The 23,435-nt window shown below is 47.2% G+C and overlaps 1 protein-coding gene across 19 annotated transcripts in view; it reads right to left on the reverse strand.

Moving 5' to 3' along the window:
- The window catches only part of PCSK6 (proprotein convertase subtilisin/kexin type 6), a 107,732-nt gene that overhangs the window by 44,396 nt on the left and 39,901 nt on the right, over positions 1-23,435 (reverse strand). For all 19 annotated transcript variants that reach the window (XR_008311372.1, XR_008311371.1, XM_053271788.1 and 16 more), the window contains 5 exons: positions 18,735-18,839; positions 12,075-12,185; positions 10,522-10,665; positions 8,713-8,789; positions 6,883-6,971 (listed from right to left, as the gene is read on the reverse strand). Coding sequence is in view for 17 of the 19 variants with exons in the window: in XM_053271775.1 (XP_053127750.1) it covers positions 6,883-6,971; positions 8,713-8,789; positions 10,522-10,665; positions 12,075-12,185; positions 18,735-18,839 (526 nt within the window). In the remaining 2 variants the exon portion in view is untranslated. The remainder of the gene's footprint in view (positions 1-6,882; positions 6,972-8,712; positions 8,790-10,521; positions 10,666-12,074; positions 12,186-18,734; positions 18,840-23,435) is intronic.

Consider the following 23,435-nt stretch of genomic DNA (forward strand, 5'->3'; position numbering starts at 1 on the left):
CCCTGAACGGCTTGGGTCCGAGTTATCTTAGAGAGCGCCTTCTTCTACATGATCCCCACCGCACGTTAAGGTCATCTGAGGAGGTCCGTCTCCAGTTACCACCGGTTCGTTTGGTGGCGACTCAGAGGCGGGCCTTCTCTGTAGCTGCTCCTGGGCTGTGGAATGCGCTCTCTGCAGAAATCCACAATCTTAATTCTTTATTGACCTTCAAGAGAGCCCTTAAAACCTATCTGTTTGGCCTGGCCTTCCAGGGTTTTTAATTAGTTTTAATTGTTTTAATGCTCTAACCTGGTTTTCAGGGTTTTGATTGTTCTGTTTGTTTAATTGTTTAAGATGTTTTGTTAATTGGTGTTTATATTTATATTTCTGCTTTAATTGTTATTGGTTTTAATGGTTTCTATTTTAATTGTAAACTGCCCTGAGCCATTTCGGAAGGGCGGTATAAAAATTGAATAAACAAACAAACAAACAAACAAAAAATAATAAAAATGGCCTTTGCAGATTTCTAAAAACAACTTTTAAAAAGACATGTAGTTCAATACAAATATTTCAGTCCAAGTATCCCACTTCTGAACCGGTTTCTAGTTCCCAGCCACATTCCCCACCCACACTTGGCTTGATCTGAATCAATTCTATGAATCAGGCTGATTAAAGTTAACAGCGGCAGGCATAAAGGAGAAGATGTGTATCACGTTAGCTCTTCACCACACATCACAGCATCCGATGGAGTCAGTAGAGCCAGCCATCAAAAGCTGGACTGCAGGGGAATCTATAGGTTGTCAGAGAGAAGTAGAGGTTAAAGAGAGGAGATGGGAAGGAGACGGAATAAATCAGCCCTTTCCCACAGTGTAAGCAATAAAAACCTTGGAAGGCATAGGGCTTTAAAGAGGAGGAAACGGGAAGAAAGATGGCTCTGGCATCCCCTTTTTGTTTATTGAGCGGTAAATGTATTTTGCCCTCAGCGAAAAAAGGAAAGGGAATGTGAGGGCAATGAAAGAGAGGCAAGTAAAAAAAAAATTAGATTGTCGCTTTTGGACTGTGATGGATAGGACTCCCCACCAAGCTGAGCTCACATTTCGCTAGTTGTGCTTTCAGCAATTTGTTTTGGGTTGTTTCTGATGAACTCAGAAGACACACGCTGTTCCCCTGCCACACCCCACCAAACTCAGTTGGCTGGGATTTATTTTTATTAAAAGGCAGCCTGAAATCCTCAAGACGTTAAACTGCCCATGGCAGCTTCATCAGCTGCTAAAGAAGGTGCCATTGCATGGAGGACAGGACTGCAGCTTGGGGTAGAGTACCTGCTTTGCATGCAGAAGGGGCCAGGTTCCATCCCTGGCAGCATCTCCTGTGGCCAGGCTGGGAACGATCCCTGTGTCTGAAAACCTGGAGAGCTGCTGCCAGTCAGTGTAGACCAGGGCTACACAACTTTAGCCTCCAGCTGTTTTTGGATGACATAGGAACATAGGAAGCTGCCATATGCTGAGTAAGACCATTAGTCCATCTAGCTCAGGATTGCCTACACAGACTGGCAGCAGCTTCTCCAAGGTGGCAGGCAGGAGTCTCTCTCAGCCCTATCTTGGAGATAATGCCAGCGAGGGAATTGGAACCTTCTGCATGCAAGCAGGCAGGTGCTCTTCCCAGAGTGGCCCCATTCCCTAAGGGGAATATTTTACAGCATGTAGTCTCCCATTCCAATGCAAACCAAGGTGGACCCTGATTAGCAAAGAGGACAATTCATACTCACTTCCACAAAACCAACTCTCCTCCCCAATCAAACCAAAGCTTTCTGTGGACTACTCAAGTTCACTTTGCCAGATGCAGGAAATATTATCCTCAGAGGACGGCACTTCAAGCATCCGATGAAGCATGTTCTAATCCACGGAAGTCTTTGCCACAATAAATCTGTTTGCCTGCAAGAAGGCATAAGGCTCTCTGTTATAGAAAGATAGGCAGGTCTTTGTGGAAGGACCCAAGGGCATGATGCATCATAGCTCTGCAGCTGTACATTACTGCTACAGCAACGTTTGAAGGCGCAGGCCAGCTTGCAAAGGAGATTAAGCTGCAATGGAAGGGCTGCCATCAGGATCAGGCAGGATTCAAGCCTCTCCAAGTGTGCACTGATGCGTCTCGTAGTGAGCCATCCAAGACTGTAGAAGACGACGCACGAGGCCCCTTCCTCAGCTGACAGATGATTGCTTTCTCCCAGAGAGAGAGAGAGAGATGAAGGAAAAGAAAGCTGGAACGACCATACAACCTTAACATCTGGTAAAAACTGAAAGCTATCATTGGCAAAAGGTTGTGTCACTCTATCCCTTGGCATCTCTCTATGGTGAAACATCTGCATACTGGAAGTTAGAGTGGGAAAGCAGTTCAGTTTCCGAATGAAAGTGTCAATGACAACTGCAATGGTGCGTGCCTCTAGTCTTCTTCTATCTCTAGGATTGCTCCTGGGTTGGCCTTGTTGTAAATGCTTCCAAAGTCAAATGGGGAGAGAGATGGTTTTGCATAGCGAGCATGCACTGTCCCTTCGCTAAGCAGGGCTCATCTTGGTTTGCATTTGGATGGGTGCCTCTAAGGCATGCGCACATGCACATGCTCACAAACTTTTTGATGTCTGCTCAGTTAATTTTAGATCCCGCTCAGGCTGAATCAGGAGGGTCCACTCTGAAAGCATGTGCGCACACACTGCCTTGATACTGCCACCCAGAACAAAACTCATTCCGCACACAGATGAAAAAAACTAGAGAGAACACTGGTGCCTTCCTGTGAGAACTGTATATTATTCCCCTTAGGGGCCGTGGCCGTCGCTCAGTGGAAGAGCATCTGCTTTGCATGCAGAAGGTCCCAGGTCCAATGCCTGGCTTCTGCAACCAGGGCTGGGAGAGACTTCTCCGAATTGCTGCCAGTCAGAATAGACAAGACTGAGCTAGATGGAGCAATGGTCTGACTCAGTATGAGGTATCAGCTTCCTGTGTCCCTGTGTAAGGCTGGGTCTTTTCTTGGGCAACAGTCAGACTCCTGGCTTCACTCCTGCCTCTCCCAACTTGTTTGAAGTTTCATGGCTTTGTCTCCCTGCCTCTCCTCCTCCTCACCCCGTCTCCTCCCTGCCTCTGTTTTATTGCACAACATTGTGTCTACTGATTTTTTTTTTTAAACACATAATTGCATTTTTTTAAAAATTAACATCTTGCTCCCTGTCAGCTCCTCTTAGGAACACAGAAACATAGGAAGCGGCCTTCTACTGAGTCAGATGCTTGGTCTATCTAGCTCAGTATTGTCTTCACAGACTGGCAGCGGCTTCTCCAAGGCTGCAGGCAGGAGTCTCCCTCAGCCCTATCTTGGAGATGCTGCCAGGGAGGGAACTTGGAACCTTCTGCTCTTCCCAGAGCGGCTCCATCCCCTAAGAGGGGAAGATCTTACAGGGCTCACACATAGCCTCCCATCCAAATGCAAACCATGGCAAACCCTGCTTAGCAAAGAGGACAAGTCATGCTTGCTCCCACAAGACCAGCTCTCTTCCCCAACTGCTAGTCCCTCTCCCAGCCTACAGCTTCGTTCCAGCCCCCATCCCATACGACCTCTTAGCTTTAGACTCCAGCCTTCAATAGACTCCACTTCCAGACTGATGCTTCTGTGGATCTCCCAAGGGCGGCCCTTTCAGGAGGCGGTTCCCTCAGGCGGTGGATTATTGAAACGCCACCTGGGCGGCAAGATGCCCTCACCACTGCCATTGGAGCAGCTCTTCAGGACCCAGCTAAGCCTCGCAAGGAGTGTGGGGAGAAGAGGGACCGCGGCAAAGCTTGCAAGAAGCATAGGGAGAGCCGAGGAAGCTGCTGGCCACCTCCCCTCCTCCTCCCCATCCACTCACCACTTTCAAAGCTTGCAAGGGTCAGTTCTGAAAGGAGGCTGGGCCCCCAGGGTCATGCGGCAAACCAGCACTTGGTGCCTCCCCTCAGCACCGCAACACCATGGGTCAGCACTCCACCCCATTCTGGACCCAGTCCTGCCAGGACTCACACTCCAGGTCCCCAACTGCCTATGACCCACTGCAGACAGCTGAAGAATTTGTTTTGTTATACAGCTGGAGGGCTTCACACACACACACACACACACACACACACACACACACACACACACACACAGAAGTCACCTAAGAAATCACTTCCCAAACTCAAGGAGACTTCATAGAGCATGAAGTCGGTATCAGAGAAACTGCCTGATACTGAGTCAGACCATTAGTATCTAGCTCAGTATTGTCTCCATCAGAAGTTCCCAACTTGAGTTCCTCCAGATGTTGCCGAACTACAACTCCCAGCATCCCTGGCTACAATTTATTATGGCCGGGGATGCTGGGAGTTGTAGTTCAGCAACATCTGGAGGAACCCCGGTTGGGAACCACTGCTCTACACCGACTGGCAGTGGCTCTCCGAAGTTTTAGGCAGGAGCCTCTCCCAGCCCTACCTGGAGATGCTGCCAAAGATTGAACCTGGGACCTTCTGAATGCAAAAATATAGCCACAATATATTGTTGCTAGGGATGCTGGGAGTTGTAGTGCAGCAACACCTGGCGGCCCCCACATTAAGAACCAGTGCTCTAAGGGGAATATCTGACAGCAGCCAGAGCTCACATGCAGTCTCCTATCCAAATGCCAACCAAGTGGGACCCTGCTCAGCAAAGGGGACAACACCACAAAGGGTATGCAGGGGACGCCACAGAGTTTGAACAAGATGAGGATGAAGCCTCTGGCTCTCCTTCTGCACTTCTGTTTCATTCCATTCATCGTTCCCTTGCTGAATCTCTGCCTCTCACCAGGGTTCAGCCATCCCCTTTCCGCCTACCTTCTGGCACCAAGCAGCAAAACAAGGGGATTATACAGGCAAAAGTTATTCAACTGCAACGGCTTAGATAATTGGGAAGGGAACTTCCCCGCCAACCCACCACCAGCCTCTGACTGTGCTCTCATTTCAGAGGAAGAGGGAAATAGGAAGTGATGGGAACTTGACAGATGCAACAGAAAAGGTTTCAATTCCCTTTGTGCTGCAAAGCACCTAAGAAGCAGCAGGTTGTAGGCAGCAAAAATGCAAGCCATTTATAGTCATCCAAGCATGGGGAAAGCCACCCTCTGCCCCCAGTTTCCAGTGGGAGGTTCTGGAAGGCCCATGAATCTGACCTTCACATAATGAAGCACCCCAAACTTTGGAAGACAAAGAGGCGCTTCACACAACACATGTGAAGTGCCTGACGGGGTTCTGCAGGGAGAGAGGGCTTAGCCCACTTTTCCCGCAGACAAGCAGCCTCTTGTAGCTGGGCAGCTGGATTGGCTGCACACACAGCTGCCGGCTCTGTCATGGAGCCGGCGGGGGCTGTGGAGATCGGGGGCCGCGTGGCCCCGGGTATCCCAGGATGTCCTGCGTGAGCGTATGGGGCCTCCTGGAGAGACCCCTGAGCCCTGGAGGCTGCTTGCAGCCTTCCACCGGGGGTCTCCTCGTGTGTTGCGGAGCTGTAGCGCAGCAGCACACGAGCAACCAAACAGGGCTAGCGGAGCGCTAGCCTCATTTCAGGGGAGGGGTACTTTAGGCGGCTTGCTGCCGGGAGCCACACAGCTCCCGTGGCAGCAGAGGACCAGGAGAAATCGGGATAGGCTCCCTTTGCCCGATTTCTCCTGGTCATGTGAATAACTTCAAAGCCTTGGGGCCAATTCCCGCATAACATTCTTTAGGTACACACCTTAAGACCTTTTCGAGTTGCAGAAGCAACATGCCAAGTACATAGGAAGTTGTCTTATTCCGAGGTAGACCATTGGTCCATCTAGCCCTGTATTGTCCACACGAGGGGTCCTCAAACTTGGGTCCCCAGAAGGTGTTGGCCTACAACTCCCATCTTCCCTAGCCGGCTCTCCGAGGTTTCAGCAGGAGTCTATCCTCCAGCCCTCCCTGGAAATGCTGCTAGAGACTGAACCTGAGACTTTCTGCCTGCAACGCAGATACTCTACCACTAAACTATCAGGCACACATACACAGAGCACAGCACCTCAGACTATTATTTATTTTAAAATCTTACCTTTCCATCATGTCACTAGCATGCCAAAGGAGGCTAATGCAACCAATTTAAAATTAATACAATTTAAATGAGGGCAGACGACTCTGGAATGCGCTCCCTGTTGAAATAAGAGCCTTCCCATCTCTGACAACTTTTAAAACGTATTTAAAGACTGATTTTTTCACCCAAGCTTTTTAACCTGACTGTGGTTTTAAATTGTTTTAAGGTTTTCCTTTTTGTCTTAATTTGTTTTATGTTGTTGTAAACTGCCCAGAGACGGAGGTTTGAGGCAGTCTACAAATTAGATAGATAGATAGACAGACAGACAGACAGATAGACAGACAGACGGAGGAGTACCTAGAATGGAAACCTCTTCTATTACAGCTCTCGAACTCCACTTGCCTCCTAATGGCCTGGTTCACACAATCGTTTGAATCTAAGTTTAACGTGGGTTACCAACATTAATGTGATTGTGTGAACCCACGCCAAGGTGACTTATGCCCTGAAATGAATCTGAGATTCCAATCTTGGCTGGGTTCACACAATCACACTAATATCAGTAACCTACATTAAACCTAGATTTGAATGATTATGTAAACCAGGCCAACCTCTCTAGAATGGAGCTCTGTCAGGGGCTGGAGGTGAGTTGGCAGGGAAATTCCTTTCCCAGTTATTCAAGCTGTTGAGAATGAATAACTTTTGAGGGCAGAAGGAGCTTTGTGTATGGAACATCCTGGGTTCAATCCCTGGCATCTCCAAATAGGACTGGGCAAGACCAGCAAAACTAGCTGCTGAGCAAGGAACACTCAACTCTGCTATACACCACAGGGATGTCCTTACCTCCAATTCTTGCATTGTACGCGATGCCCACTAAGCAGTTAGAGTTGTTCGCTGCGGCTGCCACTTCTCCAGCACAACGGGTCCCATGCCTAGGAAAAGAATGTGCAAACTGTGACGATTCAGTTCAAACTGTTTAAACCAGGGCTGCACAACTTCAGCCCTTCAACTGTGGTTGGACTACAACTCCCATCATCCCCAGCCACGTTAGCCAATAGTCACGGATGACAGCCCAACTCCTGTACTGGTTGGAGGCCTCACCAAGAAAGTAAACCTGTATCTGGGTTGGGACCGATTTTCGCTTATGGTTTCTGCAGCCGATTTTCTAAGACTGGTTTGCAGTCGTGTGCTTGCAAACCTTAAGGTACGAGGTAAGGAGAACGATCGTGTGTGAAGCAGCAGCTGGAAAGGACTGCTTTCCCTCCTACTTCAATAAAATGCTGGGGATAAAATCTGGGTCCTCCCCAGCTGCCTCCTCGCACGCACGATCATTCTTCCCACTTACGACTTGATCTCTGCAAGCACATGGCCGAAAACTGGGGGCGTGCCCAGCTCTCCTCTCCAGACTGAGTGCTCCTCCTACCTTGCTGGCAGTCGTGTGAATAAGCCTATTGGCCCTCAAGCTTCTATGCAGAATTAGGGTGATTTCAGAGGAGAAAGGCTCTTTATCCCAAATCAGGACAATGAATATACCCAAGGAGTAAGTGGGCAAAGCTTCCGATCTCCCCTTTTCTGTGTTCAAGCAGGGCCTCCATATGGAATCCCCTGCTTCCTTAAGTTTCCAAAGCATGTCAACATTTTTGACAACTAATCCACTAAATTAATCAAGTGTTCAGAGGATTAGTATCATTAATGGGTGAGGAATGGTGGAGGGGGGGGGAAGAATTCACAAATGGCCCTTATTCAAAACAGAACGTATAAGTCATGGCAAGTTCAGAGGCTACATTTGTACTGCGGCCAGCCATACTCTACCCCACATTTCTCAGGCCTAAGAAAGTAGTGGGAGGTCATAATTGTATTTGAGGCTCATGCTACATACGAGGGCTTTTCCTCCCACCTCATTGAACAGCTGGATACAGTTGCTGGGTAGGAAGGAACACTCATACCTAGCACGAGCTTCACACACGATCACTTCCTCCCGCTCCTCCCTTGCAGACAATAAAAAATCAGGAGCACACACAGCTCCCAAACTTAGGTAGGACACCTGTCCTACCCCATTGAGGATCATGTGAACTGCCCTAGTGAGGCAGTTCATACAATCAAACACCGGGTTTGGGAGCTATGTGTGCTCCCAATTTTCGGTTGTGTGGCAGCAAAGTAGAAGGAAAACCTGGGTAGATTTTCCTCCCACCTTGCTTCCACACAATCACTTCTACCCAGTTTTTTCCTCCTACCTTGCTTCTACACGACTGAAAATTGAGAGCACACACAGCTCCCAAACCTGGATAGAACAGAGTTTTTGATTGTGAGGATGACCATGAGTTTCAAGGCTGAATGGGGAGTTGAACCTAGGTCCCCAGCAGTGTTCCTTGTAACAGGGTTCCCGACAACTCCCATCATCCTCAACCAAGGTCATTGCAGCTGGGGATGAAAGAAGTTGTAGTCAACAACATCTTGGAACCCCAGTAAAAGAACACTCATCCCTGGACCTAGTCCACCATTCTAACCACTACACCACACTGGTTCTCCAATATCTATATATCAGCAGTTACTGAACTAGTTAGCTATTTTTGTCAGAGTAACATGTTGAAAGAGTCACTAGTTCAATCTTGCAAAAGATGGGGCTGAAATGGTACAAGGCTGTGCAGTTCAAGCAAATTAAAGTAAACCTACTTGTTCTCATTGCTGGCATCGTAGCGTGGCGTTGGATCTTCGTCATTTCCGTTGACATCAAAGCTTGCCCGAGGGTCCTGAAAATATACAGGGTGCTTACATTGAAAAGGCAAAGATAAATCACCAGATGCTGGGAATAACTTTTAGCAATGACAAAAGTCAGGAAAAGAAACACCCTAGCAGAACAGATTGCTTTAAGACAGGCAAACGGCTCGTCAGTCCAACTGGAAAAGAGCCATCTTTAAATTCACTTCCTGGCATCTCCAGTTTAAAGAGAAGACTCGGGTTTGCATGACTTTAGAATATCCTTGGTTAAGACATTTGCTTTAAGGTGAAGGGTCACTGGTAGAGCATCTGCTTGGCATGCAGAATGTCCCAGATTGAATCCCGAGCATTTCCAGGTAGGGCTGGGAGAGACCTCTGCCTAAAATCCTGGAAAGCTGCTGCCAGTCAGTGAAGAAAATACTGAGAAAAATAGATCAAGGGGCTGACCCAGGAAAAGGCAGCAGTTCCCTATGTTAAGGCCTTGGAAAACTGCTGCCAGCCAGAGCAGACAGTGCTAGGTCTGATTCAATGCAAGGCGACTTCCTTGCAGATGCAGATTCAGGGGGCCCACTGAGAATGTCTGGTCTGATCACACCCCAAAACCCTTCACCTAGCACTGCTGACATAGCTCTAAGACAGGGGTTCTCAAACTTAAGTTCCCAGATGTGGCTGGACTACAATTCCCATCAACCCTAGCCACAGTGGCCTTTGGCCATTGTGTCTGGGGATGATGGGAGTTGCAGTCCAGCCATATTGGGGGACCCAAATTTGAGAACCCTGGATATAAGGGCCAGGAGACTCGGACTGCAACCCAGAAACTGATAATATGCCTTTAAATCTCCCAAAGAAGCAAGGCACTGATCCGGAGGGACTCCCTGGCCTGCCCATTTGCCCCCTGTCCAACCCTCTGCAGCAAGCAGGACTAGGCATTAATGAGGCTACTTCCAAGACAACTTTCATGGGGCCTTTCAGAGCATGCCCAAATCCCCAAATGAAGTGCAACAACACTTTTTAATGAAAAGCCCACACGCCTCTCGAGACACTCCATTAACACTAATGAAAAAACTCCAGGATTCGCCTGAAAGCCCGACATTCCTAATTTTTCAACTCACTCCCCCGCCATCTCAGTTTAAGTCTCTAGGAAGCCACTGCAAATGCTAGAGTGTTGTTATCTTTGTGGACTCATAGAAGTCCACCCAAGCCTGTCTGATTACCAAACTGAGAACAAGTGCAAATGCCTGTGTGACAACAGAGCAACACTTTTTATTAGGACCATAAGATGGAGCTAGGTAGTGAACCCACTCTTGGAGCTGTCCAGCATGCTTAGGAACAAAGGAGGCTGCCATATACCGAATCAGACGCTTGGCCCATCTAGCTCAGTACTGTCTACACTGACTGGCAGTAGCTCTCCAAAGTTTCAGGCAGGAGTCTCTCCCAGTCCTACCTGGAGAAACTGGAGCTTGAACCTGGGACCTTCTGCATGGAAAACCGATTCTCTGCCGCTATGGCCCCATCCCCTAAGGGAAATCCCTTACAGCAGACAATGCTCACATGTAGTCAGCCACCCAAATGCAAACCAGGGCAGACTCTGCTTAGCAAAGGGGACCATTAAAGCTTGCTACCACAAGACCAGCTCTCCTCCCCTCTTCTTTAGCCCCTGCTAAGGGAGCTGTAAAATTAAGGGGGTGGTAGTGGAATGATTTCAGCCTTGCCCTAAAATGTGCAGCTTGAAGAGTAGCACAGAGATCCTCCAGCTTTACTCACATAATTTTGTATGAGATCTGGGTGGTTTTTCTCTATGCCGTCATCAAGAATGGCTACCACCACATCTTTCCCAGAATACCCTCTCTGCCAGGCTGCCAGGATATTCATTTCTGATCTACAGTCACTGTCGTTGTCTTCACAGTGCTAAGGACAAAGAGAGGAAAGGGTTAGTGATGGCTTCCCCACCCAAAACAACAAGTAACACCATACAGCTAGCTCAGCAAGTTTAAAAGCTAGAAAGCCAAATTTGATGGGTCGGGAGTTGGCTTGCTTGCTTTTGCAAAGATCCCTTCCAGAAGTTCAAGCACTGTCCTATTTTGAATTTGCATGTCTACTTTTGAATGGAGAAATAGGATATAAATTTTCACGGATGGGTTGTGGTTCAGTGGCAAAGCGCCTCTGCTTTATATTCAAAAGGTCCGAGGTTCAGTCCTTGGCAGCATCACCAGGTAAGGCTGGGAAGACCCCTGTCTGAAACCTGAAGAGCTGCTGCCAGTCAGAGCCAGGATGATGTCGTGGTTAGAGTGTTGGACTAGGACTGGGGAGACCCAAGTTCAAATCATAGGAACATAGGAAACTGCCTTATACTGATTCAGACCACTGGTCCATTTAGCTCGGGATTGTCTGCACAGACTGGCAGCAGCTTCTACAAGGTAACAGGCAGGTGTCTCTCCCAGCCTTATCTGGAGATGCCAGGGAGGGAGTTTGGAACCTTCTGCATGCAAGCAAGCATGCAGGTGCTCTTCCCAGAGCCGCCCCATCCCCTGAGGGGAATATCTTATAGTGCTCACAGATCATCTCCCATTCAAATGCAAACCAGGGCAAACCCTGCTTAGCAAAGGGGATGATTCATGCTTGCTACCACAAGACCAGCTCTCTCCTCCTTAGAATCCCCATTCAGCCATGAAACTTGCTGGGTGACTCTGGGCCAGCCGCTTATCCCTCCTCACAACCACCCTCACAGGGTTGTTGTGAGGATAAACACAGACCATGTTTACCGCTCTTGGCTCCTTGGAGGAAGCGTGGGATATAAACATAAAAACAGAACAGAATCGTCGGTGTAGACATTATTGCAGCAGATTGACCAGCATTAGATTGAGACCACTTCTTAGGGAAGATACATAGTTCAGTGGGAAAGCCTCTCGATCGCAAGCAGAAGCTCCCAGCTTCAATCCCTGGCACCTCCAGGTAAGGCGAGGAGAGACCCCTGCTTGAAACCTTGGAGAACCCCTGCCAGTCGTAGTAACTAGATGGACCAAGGGTCTGACTTGATACAAGGCAGCTTAAATATACAAACAAATCAATGTAAAGGCAAAACAATGTGCAGGGAAGAATTACTTCTGGGCAATTAGGCTGAGGAGTTTTGCAGACACTGGCTTTTGGTTTGTTGGTTTGTTTTCAAATAGGTTTGTCTGTGCAAACATTACCCAGGAAACAATGGAAATGTTTGCCTGACAGAGTTATGTTATGGAATCAGACTTGGGGGAAAAACAGAAAATGCACCCAATCTTTCAGCATACACTGCACACACACACAGCAAAGTGTATAGTTACCATGTACCACATATCAGGCCAGAGCGGGTCATTGAAGGAAACAAAATGGCGGTCATTTCGAACATGTCTTTTGACTCTTCGTTTCACTTCCTGTTGCTGCAGCCATGTTACCTAGCAAAAAAAGAGAGGTTAATATAGCAGATTTGATGTGAGGAACTCTCTATTAAAATAGGATATCAAGAGAAGCAAAAATCTACTTAGTGTTAACATTTAAATTCTAGTTTTTGGCCCACCACTTTGAAGGAGGCTCACAATTAAAAATTAATTATTTTTTTAAAATGCAACAGAAAACCCCATATAAGCTTAGAAAAAGGCTTCACTCCAGAGGGAAAGAATCTCACAATCAAAGTTGCCATCACAGAAAAAGGTCCTTCTTCTCATCCTTGGCAGCCTTCTCTCACATTACAAAATACTTTTCCATTTTATTAAGGAGCCTAACTTCATCTTAACATAATACCACAGACTTTTCCAGTAAAGTCAGCCTTTCTTATCAAAAGTAGTTCTGCATGTATGAAAAAACTCCTCATCCCCTGGATATAATTTACACTAAGCTCTTGCTTTCTCCTCATTTTTCATTTGCGTGTTCCCTCCCTCTTTTCTTAAAACCCGAACAGCCAAAATCAGAACTATCAATGCCAAAAATCCATTTTGAACAGCACCAAAAAATAAAAGTGAAGTTTGATTAAAAGAGCTTCAGTGAGGTTTGAAAACAAGCCAACTGAAGGAACAGTCTAGTATGTTCTCCCTCCTCTTGAATAGTTTTGATAGAGCAGATACTCTACAGCTGCAACTGTACCTGCCCTCCACCAAAAATTAATAATATAAAATTTAAACTATAAGCATGGTACACAATGAAAACATGAAGAAAATATTTATGCATTATAATAGAACTTGGTATATAACTCTGCTGAACAGATACAAATCTCCCCACAAACATGCACAGAGGAATTAATATTTTTCTACCATCCTGGCCCTACAAGGACAATTTCTTCAGGGAAAGCAGCCCTAAAATCCGGGATTAGACTCTAGACTCCAAAGGTAGGAAGGGTCCCCGAGGGAACACAAAGGATCTGTAGTGGAATCTCAGCAAGGGAGAACACTTCCTCACACGGATTAGCCTAACATTTCTGCAATAATAAATGGGATCCCAGGGTGGGAAAGGCCAGCTTTGACCTTTTCAAGTGTTGTGTATTTAGCGATTACTGAGAAACAAGAGGCACACCAGACATTTACTGTCCTCGCTGGTGAGAGATATTGTTTTAAGGACTGCTGTAGCTTTTCCTCAACCCTCAGAAGCTAAAACACCGTTAAGGAAACCTCAAGGTTTTAAGGCAGAGGTGAAGCAAGGCAAAGGCAGCCCATTACTGGATGAAAGAGCAGAAGAAACACAAGGCCCATTCACACGTTATGTTCAACACTCGTACAACGAGGTACAGATCTGTACACAGGTGCAGCCATTCACGTTATGCTGAACGCAAGTACAGAAGTACACTTCCTGTCTGTACCATGCATTTGAAGGGCCTGTATCCAGCGTCACTTTTAAAATGAACCCAGGAACAGTCATTCACACAAACACATGTACAAGTGTACAGACATCTGTACACTCGTACAGCATGTTGTCAGGGAAGGAACTTGGAACCTTCTGCTCTTCCCAGAACGGCTCCACCCCGAGGGGAATATTTTTCAGTGCTCACACATCAACTCTCCCTTTCATATGCAATGAGGTTGGACCCTGCTTAGCTAAGAGGACAAGTCATGCTTGCTACCACAAGACCAAACTCACCCAGTGAGCTTTATGGCTGAACTGGGATTTGAACTCAGGTCTTCCCCAGTCCTAGTCCAACGCTCTAAACACTACACCACACAACTCTGACTGAAGCTGGAGATTGTTTTCCCTCAATAATTTCCACAATACCAAGCCGCTGAACTCTCCAGGGTTGCTTTCAAGAGTGACCTGGAGACTCTAGGTCAGTCCTGGAGGGAGAAGGCCCTTTCCAGCTACCAAACAAAGAGAGCAAAAATACCCCTAACTCAGGAGGGTTCAGTTTCTTCCGGAATGCATTAGCTTGGCATTTCCCCCTCTCCCTTCTTCTCCAGTCCATTGGATCATTCTGCGGGTTGTACATGTCTCATCCTGTGTGCTCTAACATTTAGGCGGCGCGTTGGAAATAGCCCAGTAATCAGCATGCTAATTAGCAGCATGCAATTAACTACGTGCGCTTACTCTCTCTCTCTCTTCCTGGTTGGCATGATTGCAAACTATTTCCTGAAGCAAAGGAATGGATCCAGATTTTGCAAGTGATAATTGCACAAGGGAGACAGAAGAGCAACTGTCCTCAGATGAGCTCCATCAATGTTAGTTGTTTAAAGGCAGTGGTGCCTCTGTTAGATTGGATCTTGCTGGCCCAAGTTGGGTTGGGTTTTATTCTTGGCTGGGTGGGATTGTAGCTTAAGTCTCAAGTCTCTTCCCGTGGTCCAGGACTGCTCAACTTCAGCCCTCTTGCAGATGTTGGCCTACAACTTTGAGACAAGGAGCCACTTTATTTTATTTATTTATAAATATATAAACCACTTTGGGAACTTTTGTTGAAAAGAGGTATATAAATATTTACACAGGAACACAGGAAACTGCCATATACTGAGTCAGGCCATTGGTCCATCTAGCTCAGTATTGTCTACACAGACTGGCAGCGGCTTCTCCAAGGTTGCAGGTGGGAGTCTCTCTCAGCCCTATCTTGGAGATGCTGCCAGGGAAGGAATTTGGGACCTTCTGCTCTTCCCAGAGCGGCTCCATCCCCTGAGGGGAATATCTTACAGTGCTCACACTTCTAGACTCCCATTCATATGCAACCAGGGCAGACCCTGCTTAGCTAAGGGGACAAGTCATGCTTGCTACCACTAGACCAGCTCTCCTCCCAATATGAATATTTGTCATATTCATATAATCCCTGGCTATTGGCCACTGTGGCTGGAGATTATGGGAGCTGTAGTCCAAAAACAGTTGGGTGGCCTAAGTTGAGCAGGCCTGCCCTAGTCCATGAGTCCAGCCCACAAATTGTGGCCGTGGGTACCATCTCAGGGGACATAGGCTCACTGTGATTTCTGGCAACGTCTATCCCCCCTAGAGATGCAATGGCCTTCAAGAGAGCAGAGCCTTCTCTTAAAAGCTCTATGGCAGGGTTTCTTAACCTTGGGCCCTCAGGTCTTGTTGGACTACAACTCCCAGAATCCCCAGACATGGCCTTTGTGGCTGTGGATTCTGGGAGTTGTAGTCCAATAACATCTGGAAGCCCAAGTTTAAGAAACCCTGCTCTATGGGGAAAGTGCTGGGAAGGACTACACTTCCCAGCACGCCACGCACACACCTTCCAAGATGGTACAGGGGCTCAATAGCTTCACATGGGCCAAACAATTAGTCAGAGAGCCACACTTAGGGTTGATAGGGGCTGCCTCTGGCCTCCGGGCCTTGCTATAAAGAACACGGTCCTTGGACTTCCCTTGGTTTTCTTATGTTTGTTTCCTCTGAAGCAATCCTGGCATCATAAAGTTGGGAGAAAGCCTTGCAGATCACCCAGAACTAACAGAGATGTTTGAAGTTTTTAAAAAAGCCAACGTGCTCTCCAACCACCCCCCTCTCTCCACCGCCTTCTGCATCAAGGAAGTCTAGTTAAATTGAAAGGGACACTCTGCTAAGCATGAGGGGAAAGGCCCTTGATCTACTAGTTATGTTGGCAAAAAAATCACCCGGTTCAGGGAGTCTCTGGAATGGGATGCAAATTTCTATAAAAACAGCTATAAATTGAAATGCAGAAAAGCACAGCTGTACAAGCAGCAGCCCACTTAGTTGATTGGAAGCTGTCCCTTTTTTTAAAAAACAAAACAAAAAACAGACCAACCTGCCTCCCCAAACTGCTTATTTGTAAGAATTCTCCACACACTGTGTGTTTGCCATCACACTTCAAAGTGGCACAGCTTGTTCTAGTAAGTACAGGCTTGCAATAGCATCATTGTAGAGATTTGCATTTTCTTCACATGCACATTAATGCTACATTTCAAAGAGCAGGGCCGAGTCCAACCCATACACTAAGCAAACCTAGGCAGTTGCTTAGGGCACCAATTATTATTACTACATTTATATCCCGCTCTTCCTCCAAGGAGCCCAGAGCGGTGTACTACATACTTGAGTTTCTCTTTCACAATAACCCTGTGAAGTAAGTTAGGCTGAGAGAGAAGTGACTGGCCCAGAGTCACCCAGCTAGTATCATGGCTGAATGGGGATTTGAACTCGGGTCTCCCTGGTCCTAGTCCAGCACTCTAACCACTACACAACGCTGGCTCACATATGGGATTATGGGAGCTGTAGTCCAACATCACCTGGGAACCCAAGAGTGGGAACCCCTGTGCTAAGGCAAAGGAGAAACATACTGACAGACGATGAATCCAAAGCAACGTAATGCTCCTGAGTGCAGCACTGCTAATTTGGCCAACTTTTATTCAGCAAGGCGAAGTAAATACAAGTAACGAGATGGAAGGGAGTTTTGTTTTGTTTGCATCAAAAGTATAACTAATTTAAAACACCTGCCTTTCCATTTTAGATATGGATTCATACGTTTTCCCCTCCTTCAAATATTTCTCCAGCTCCCCTAGGGCTCTGAAACTTAATTAGAACACCGAGGAACCACCAGCCAATCACACCGCTTGTCTTGCAATCGGCAAAATGTTCAGACAGCCACTGTTGGATGGTGCTCCTCTCCCCAGCCCCGCCAACACACCCCAGTGCCAGCCATATGAACGCAGGTGGACATTTGAGAATTATCAACAGCTTATTAAAAGCTGAGACACACACAGAGAGAACTTGGATTCGTTAATCTCTAAGCTTCAGTTTGCACAATTAGCAAAGTCAAGAACTAAAGTCCCCAGATTGTACAATTTCAAGTCTGTACGCATGCACACATTTCAAGTCACAAGTGAGAATTGAATGCTTGCTCGTGGGGGGTGGGGTGGAAAGGACTTGAGATGTTTATGGAATTCTGACCCAGATTTTTAGATTCCACTATACTGAATACATTTACTAGAGTGGAACTAAAAATGTTAGAATTGGTTATTGTTCAGGAAGTACAGTTCCAAAATTTTGCAAGCTGTGCTTGGCGTAGGAACTCCTGCTTCCTTTTCTGTCATACACCAGAAAAAAAGTCAAAAAACAAACTCTCCCCTCCCAAAAAGCACTTTATTTTTTTCCCCTTTAGCACAATTGTACAATGAAAAAAACCTTTTAAAAAACCATTACCTTTTTAAAAATGAGATTGCGTGTGTTTGTGTGTTAATTACTAGCTGACATCCAGTCGGTATACATGAGTAATCCCACTGAAATGAATCTCATTAATTTGAGTGGGCCTACTCATGAGTCACTTGGTTTGGAGGTCAGTCAGTGTTACTTGGTTACCTTCAGCCAAATTTGGGGGGGCATTTAGGAATGTAACTGCCTTGCCTCTTGCATTTCTACGGGCAGGAGAAGCCAAGTTTCTATAATGAATTATTTCCCTTCGAATTTTCTTCCTTCCTTTTCAAGACAATAGGCCCCTGTCAAGCCATTACATACAATTCAAGAAGCACAACCATCAGGGATTCCCTGCAATGCAACGGACAGACTCTGTCAATGTCCGTCTAGTGCGTTGGAGTGAATCATCATACAGAACTGTTTCAAGGTAAGCCTGTTATCCGTGCAGTAATCACACATGCACGCCCTAACTGTCCATGGCAAGCAAAAAGACTTGCCTAGCTAAAAACGCTGCGCTGAAAGCTCTCTCTTTTTTTTTAAAGCGACATCATTACAAGGCTACTTATGGTAATGCATATTGACGCAAACACAAAAGCAAAGGTTTGCAAGTTTGTAGGAGCGCAGCAAAACTTTGGGGAAAGTTGCGAAAGCCAATGCTGCTCACTCTTCTGCTGAACCCCCTACTAACTGAGCAAAGAGGCACCCTTTTAAAATGGTGGTTTTCTTTATTGAGCAGGGGGAGAGCAACTGGCCCTATCCATCCCCAGCACAGCATCCCTCCAGTGGCTGCTGCTGGTGTCTATCTTGTTGCTTTTTTTTTTTAAGATTGTGAGCCCTTTGGGGGACAGGGAGCCATCTTATTTATTTATTTATATCCATGTAAACCACTTTGAGAACTTTTTGTTGAAAAGCGGTATATAAATATTTGTCATATTCATATTCTTACAGACAAGCAAGGGCTGAGGGTGTGTGGGAAGGCTGCTGCCCCCTGCCCCTGCCCACACTTGCACCCGAGGCGGCTGCCCCTGCTTTTGAAGAAAAAGGAGGCCCACGCAACAGGCCCACAAAGCAGCTGTGACATCGGCAGATAGGGTTGCCATGTCCCCACGGAATTTAGGGTAGCCCCAGGATTTTTGCTCCTCCCCCGGCTGCTAAATTCCACCCGGATTTACACGGATTTCAAATGCGCTGCCCGGATTGCCTGGATTTTACTCTGGATCTGATCACATGGGAGGGCAGAGAAGGAGGGCGAAGTATACAAATATGTCCAATAAATAAATGCAAATCAGGTGCCACATGATTTGCATAATATGCAAACTGGGCCACCTGGATTTGGAAAGCTTGAATATGGCAACCCTATGGACAGAGGAGGACTTGCGTACCTTTGGATCCATCCTGAGGAAGTTGTGTGGGCCTCTGCTGCTGAAGGTTGACCTTTTAATGGTCTTGCTGTGATGAAAGTGATAATAGTCTTCCAGGCTTCCAATCTGTAATGAAGAAATATGCGGGAGAGAGTCAGGAGACAAACCATTACCAGGATGGGAGGAGGAGGAGAGAAAGAGGGCCATAAGGCAGCAGTTGGTCACCCTTTCACAGAGTACCTAAAACCAGAGGGAACTCAACTCCACATACCATAACTGAGAACAGATTATTCAAGCATGTTAGACTGAGCCAGTTTCAGGGACTGTCGAGAGAAAGGATCCTGAGCTGCATGTGTATGGGCGAGTTAGGGTTTTTTATCCCTTGCCGACTATACAAGCCAAAATGAACTAAAACGGACAAAATCTGCACTTCCAAAATACATACGGCAGAGCTACACTTCCTCCCGCTCCCCCTCTTTTAGCCACAACTGAATAGACCTGATCCAAAACCGCCCTCAGAATTCCACGAGAGGCACAATCTTGGAAGCAAACCCTCTAGAAACCATCGGCCCTTCAGAGGTGCACACACAAACAAACACACAAACCTAAGAATGGTGTTACTTTGGCGCTGCAGTGGCCTCTCTAGCACTTCATTCCCATTGCTGCTCCAACAGAGAGCAGAAACACCACTTGTCTACACGGAGATCTTGAGGTCTTTACGAATGGAAAGAGGCAGGAGCTGAAATTCCAGTTTCCTTCCAGTCGTTTTATTGTCCAACAGAATTATTCATGAGTTGACCCCCTCTTCTGTACCAATTGCACTGGCTGCTCCTTCATTTCTGGAAGGGCTGGCCTGTCCACTAGAGAGACCCAGGCAGTCGCCTAGGCCATCAGTTTTTGTGGGGTGCTTCAGCTCCCTAGGCTGAAGTCGAGTGAGTAGGGCCAGAGGTGCACCTACATAATTTTGGATCCTGGACCTAAAGGCCTTTGGAGGCCCCTCCTCCCCTGCAAATTAAGCATCATCATGCTCCACTGGGTGGCCACACCACCCAGGACAAACTAAGGAGGTTTGGAGGGCCCCCAGGGGCTGTGGAGGCCCTGGACATCGGCCACAAAGTCCAGGGGTAAGAGCACCTCTGAGTAGGGCCTGCCTCTTACCTCAGCTCTGGCTTGCTTCCCTCCCCCTCCTCGCTCAGCATGCTCTGTCCCCGCCCCCTCCCTGCCTCCCGCCACTCTGTTCCGGCTGCAGCCGCTCAGACAGGAGCCTCCATCCTGATTGCTCAAGCGCTCAGACCCCAAACATGAAGGAAGTGGTGTGCACGGCGGTTGGTTCGGCTGCAGTCCAGCCTGGTTGGTCATACGAATACGATGGATATTATATACCGTTTTCCAACAAAAAGTTCCCAAAGCGGTCTACATAGCTATGAAATAAATACATTGATTAAATGGCTCCCAACCTAAAAGCCAACAACCTAATAGCCCTCTCCCTGGGAGTGGGCTTTGCACTTCTTGGCTGGGAATGGGGCCGCCAAAGTCAAACTTCGCCTAGGGCACCAGAACCCCCAGGGCCAGCCCTGATTTCTAAGCAACATTCAAAGAGCTGCTTCTAAACTGTAAACCCCTCTAAAGCAGGGGTGGGCATTTGGTAGCTCAGGTACCTAATAGATAGCACTAATTAGGTAGCACAGTGGCCTTCAGCTATTGTGGCTGGGGATGATGGGAATTGTAGTCCAACAACATTTAGGGACCTCCTTGTATTAAGCATCACAGCCTTAATTTCCCCACAGCACCTTTCTCTGACATCTGAATCGGATGGAGGCAAACTTAACCCAACAGAGGTACCATTTTATCAATGGTTTGCACCAATATCATTCACTCATTGAGGTTTCCTGGGTTTCCAAAAGCCTAGGAGTCACGCAGCAGATTGGAATTTGGTGAGATAATTGGTTTGTTGGTTGGTTGGTTGGCAGGGAGGGGATGGAAATCACACAGGTATTGTAGCCATTGCTGCAGAGAGAACACAAGTCTTATTTGTCAAGAACAGTTCGTATAGTGTGAGAAGAGAATCTGATTCTTGCTAAGACTTGGCTTTGCCTCTTTGCAAAAGGAAGGCTATAAATAAGCAGAGAAACAACTATATTTAGTCCACGGGATGGAGGATAGGGAGCTGTAAAAAGCTATATCCCAAGAACGAGCTGGGAATAGCAAAAATGTGCGATAACTTGGTGACTTCAGCTGAACATATGAAGCTGCCTTATCAGTCAGACCAGGGTTTCCCAACCTTGGGTCTTCAGATGTTGTTGGAATACAATCCCCATCATCCACAATGGCCTTTGGCTGGGGATAATGGGAGTTGTAGTCCAGCAGCTATGGACCCAAGATTTGGGACCTTCGAGTTGGACCATGGGTCCATCTACTGAGATTTATCCAAGTGTTCCGAACCTTCAGGCCCCAGGTGTTGTCGGTACAACTCCCATCCTTCCCAGCCACAATGGCCAAAAGGAACTATAGTCCAACATCTAGGGACCCAAGTCTGAGAACCCCTGGGTAAAAAGCTGTTGTGATGCAGGCTCAGGACCCTTCCTATAAGGACTTTTGGGTGGGGAAATCATCTGCCCATGAGGCCTCACAGCTCTTGAATCCACAGGAAATGATGTCACAATTTTTGCATGTTTAAGCCATTTCCGTAGCTTTTGAGTCCACAGGATGTGATGTCACAGCAAGAACATGATGGAAGGCTGTAAAAGTCTGAATAGTGCAGAGGGACTTTTAAGGGCATCACTTCCTTTATGCCCTTAAGTTTCCCTTTGGCAGTTCTTGGACCCACAAAAAATGATGTCACAGTTTTTGCATCTTTAAGCTTCCTCTTCCACAGGCAACAGCAGCTTTAGGAGAGGGCCATTTAAATCAGGAATGGCTTTATTATGATCTTTGATCAGCATTTAAGTCAGGACATCGATAAGGAGGAAGGAGTCTGACCACCCCTACCTCTGCACCACAACCCCAATTAAAATTATAGTAGGAGTCGAACACAAATGTTACTCAATTCATCAGGGCAAGACCCTTGTTTGCCCCACCCCACTCCTGCTGAACCAGTTCTTGCTGTCCAAGGGAGCTCTCCGAGGTCCTGTGTATCCGAATCTGACCAACTGCCTGTGAACTAGGTCTCCAACATACAGCCCCTCTTGGCACTGACTAAATGATGCTTTTATCTTGCCCAGCAGCCTCTGGGTTCTTAGCCCAGCTGAAACAGGACGTAACACAAGATCTTAGCCCAACTGGAACAGGAAGTAATGGGACCAGACTCTGTAGAGGGACCTCGCGTGTACATGGGTCCCCATGTACATTCTTTATTTAAAGCAGGCCTGCTCAACTTTGCCTCCCCCCAGCTGTTTTTGGACTACCACTCCCATAATCCCCAGCCCACAGTGGCCAATAGCCAGGGGTTATGCAGATGTCGGCCAACATCTGCAGGAGGGCTGAAGTTGAGCAGACCTGATTTAGGGTTATCCCCAATGAGAACTTTTCACCTCAATCCTAACCACTGACCTTGGGAAGTGGAAGATAGGAAGCTGCCTTCTGCAAAGTCAGACCCCTGACCCATCTAGCTTAGTATTGTCTACACTGATTGGCAACGGGTCTCCAGGGTTTCAGGCAGGGGTCTTTCCCAGCCCTACCTGGAGATGCTGCCAGGGATTGAACCTGGGACCTTCTGCATGCAAAGCTGGTGCTCTATCACTGAGCGATGGCTCTTCCCACAATGGACTGGCATATGCAGTTGCCTTCTGCCAAGTAAGACTGTTGGTCCTTCTAGCTCAATATTGTCTCCACAGACTGAAAGTGACTCCAGGATTTCAGACATCTCCCAACCCTGCCTGAAGGTGCCAAGGATTGAACGTAGGACCTTCTGCATGCATGCAGCTGATGTTCTGCCACTAAGCTCTGGTTCCTCCCACAGCACGACCTTTCACTGAGTCACAGTATTGCCCCCTCAGTCTGACAGTGGCTCAGTGATCAGGTTCTCCCACCCCTGCTATCCGAAATCCTTGGCTTGAGAGGTGCCAGGGATAGAGTCTGGGGCCTCTGGATGCAAAGCAAGTGCTCTCTCCGCTAACTGCAGCAAAGCTTACAACCCTCATTGGGAAGTTGCCTGCAAACAAATTCTCACTTTGTCCCCTTTAATGCACCTTGGTTTGGCTGCTGTACTTCAGAGATTCCCAATCGCCACCGCCCTTGCCAACATGTCTCAGCAGGCTTAAGGGTAGCACTTCCGCAAGAGCGCCACAGCCACAGTGCCGGATAAACCAGCAACTTTGCCCAAGTAGCATTACACTTGCTTGCAGTGCAACTGACATAACTTGTTTTCACCTTGCCGAGGAGAGGATAGAGCTTATTATCGTCATATTTTATGCGCTAATAGACTATCTGCGCACCTCATTAGCATTATTGTGTCAAGCATCTATTTAAGACCATCTTTGCTAATCTCAGCAGTGTTCTGTTGGCACTCTCTTTTTATATTATTATTTGTGTATTTCAGTTTTTTTGTGTGTGGGTGCACATATGACCACAGTATACCAGTTCGGGTGTTAGCAATTCAAATGCCTCTCTTTTTCCTCTGCCGATTCCAATCCCACATTGGTTAGCAATTTATTTCCGTGGCGGTACCCTCCCCCCTACGGCTCGAGTTTACATTTTCCAGTCTTTATTATGTTCATTTAGTTC

The sequence above is a fragment of the Hemicordylus capensis genome, chromosome 10 (genome assembly GCF_027244095.1).
Source record: "Hemicordylus capensis ecotype Gifberg chromosome 10, rHemCap1.1.pri, whole genome shotgun sequence".
In the NCBI taxonomy this organism is placed as follows: domain Eukaryota; kingdom Metazoa; phylum Chordata; class Lepidosauria; order Squamata; family Cordylidae; genus Hemicordylus; species Hemicordylus capensis.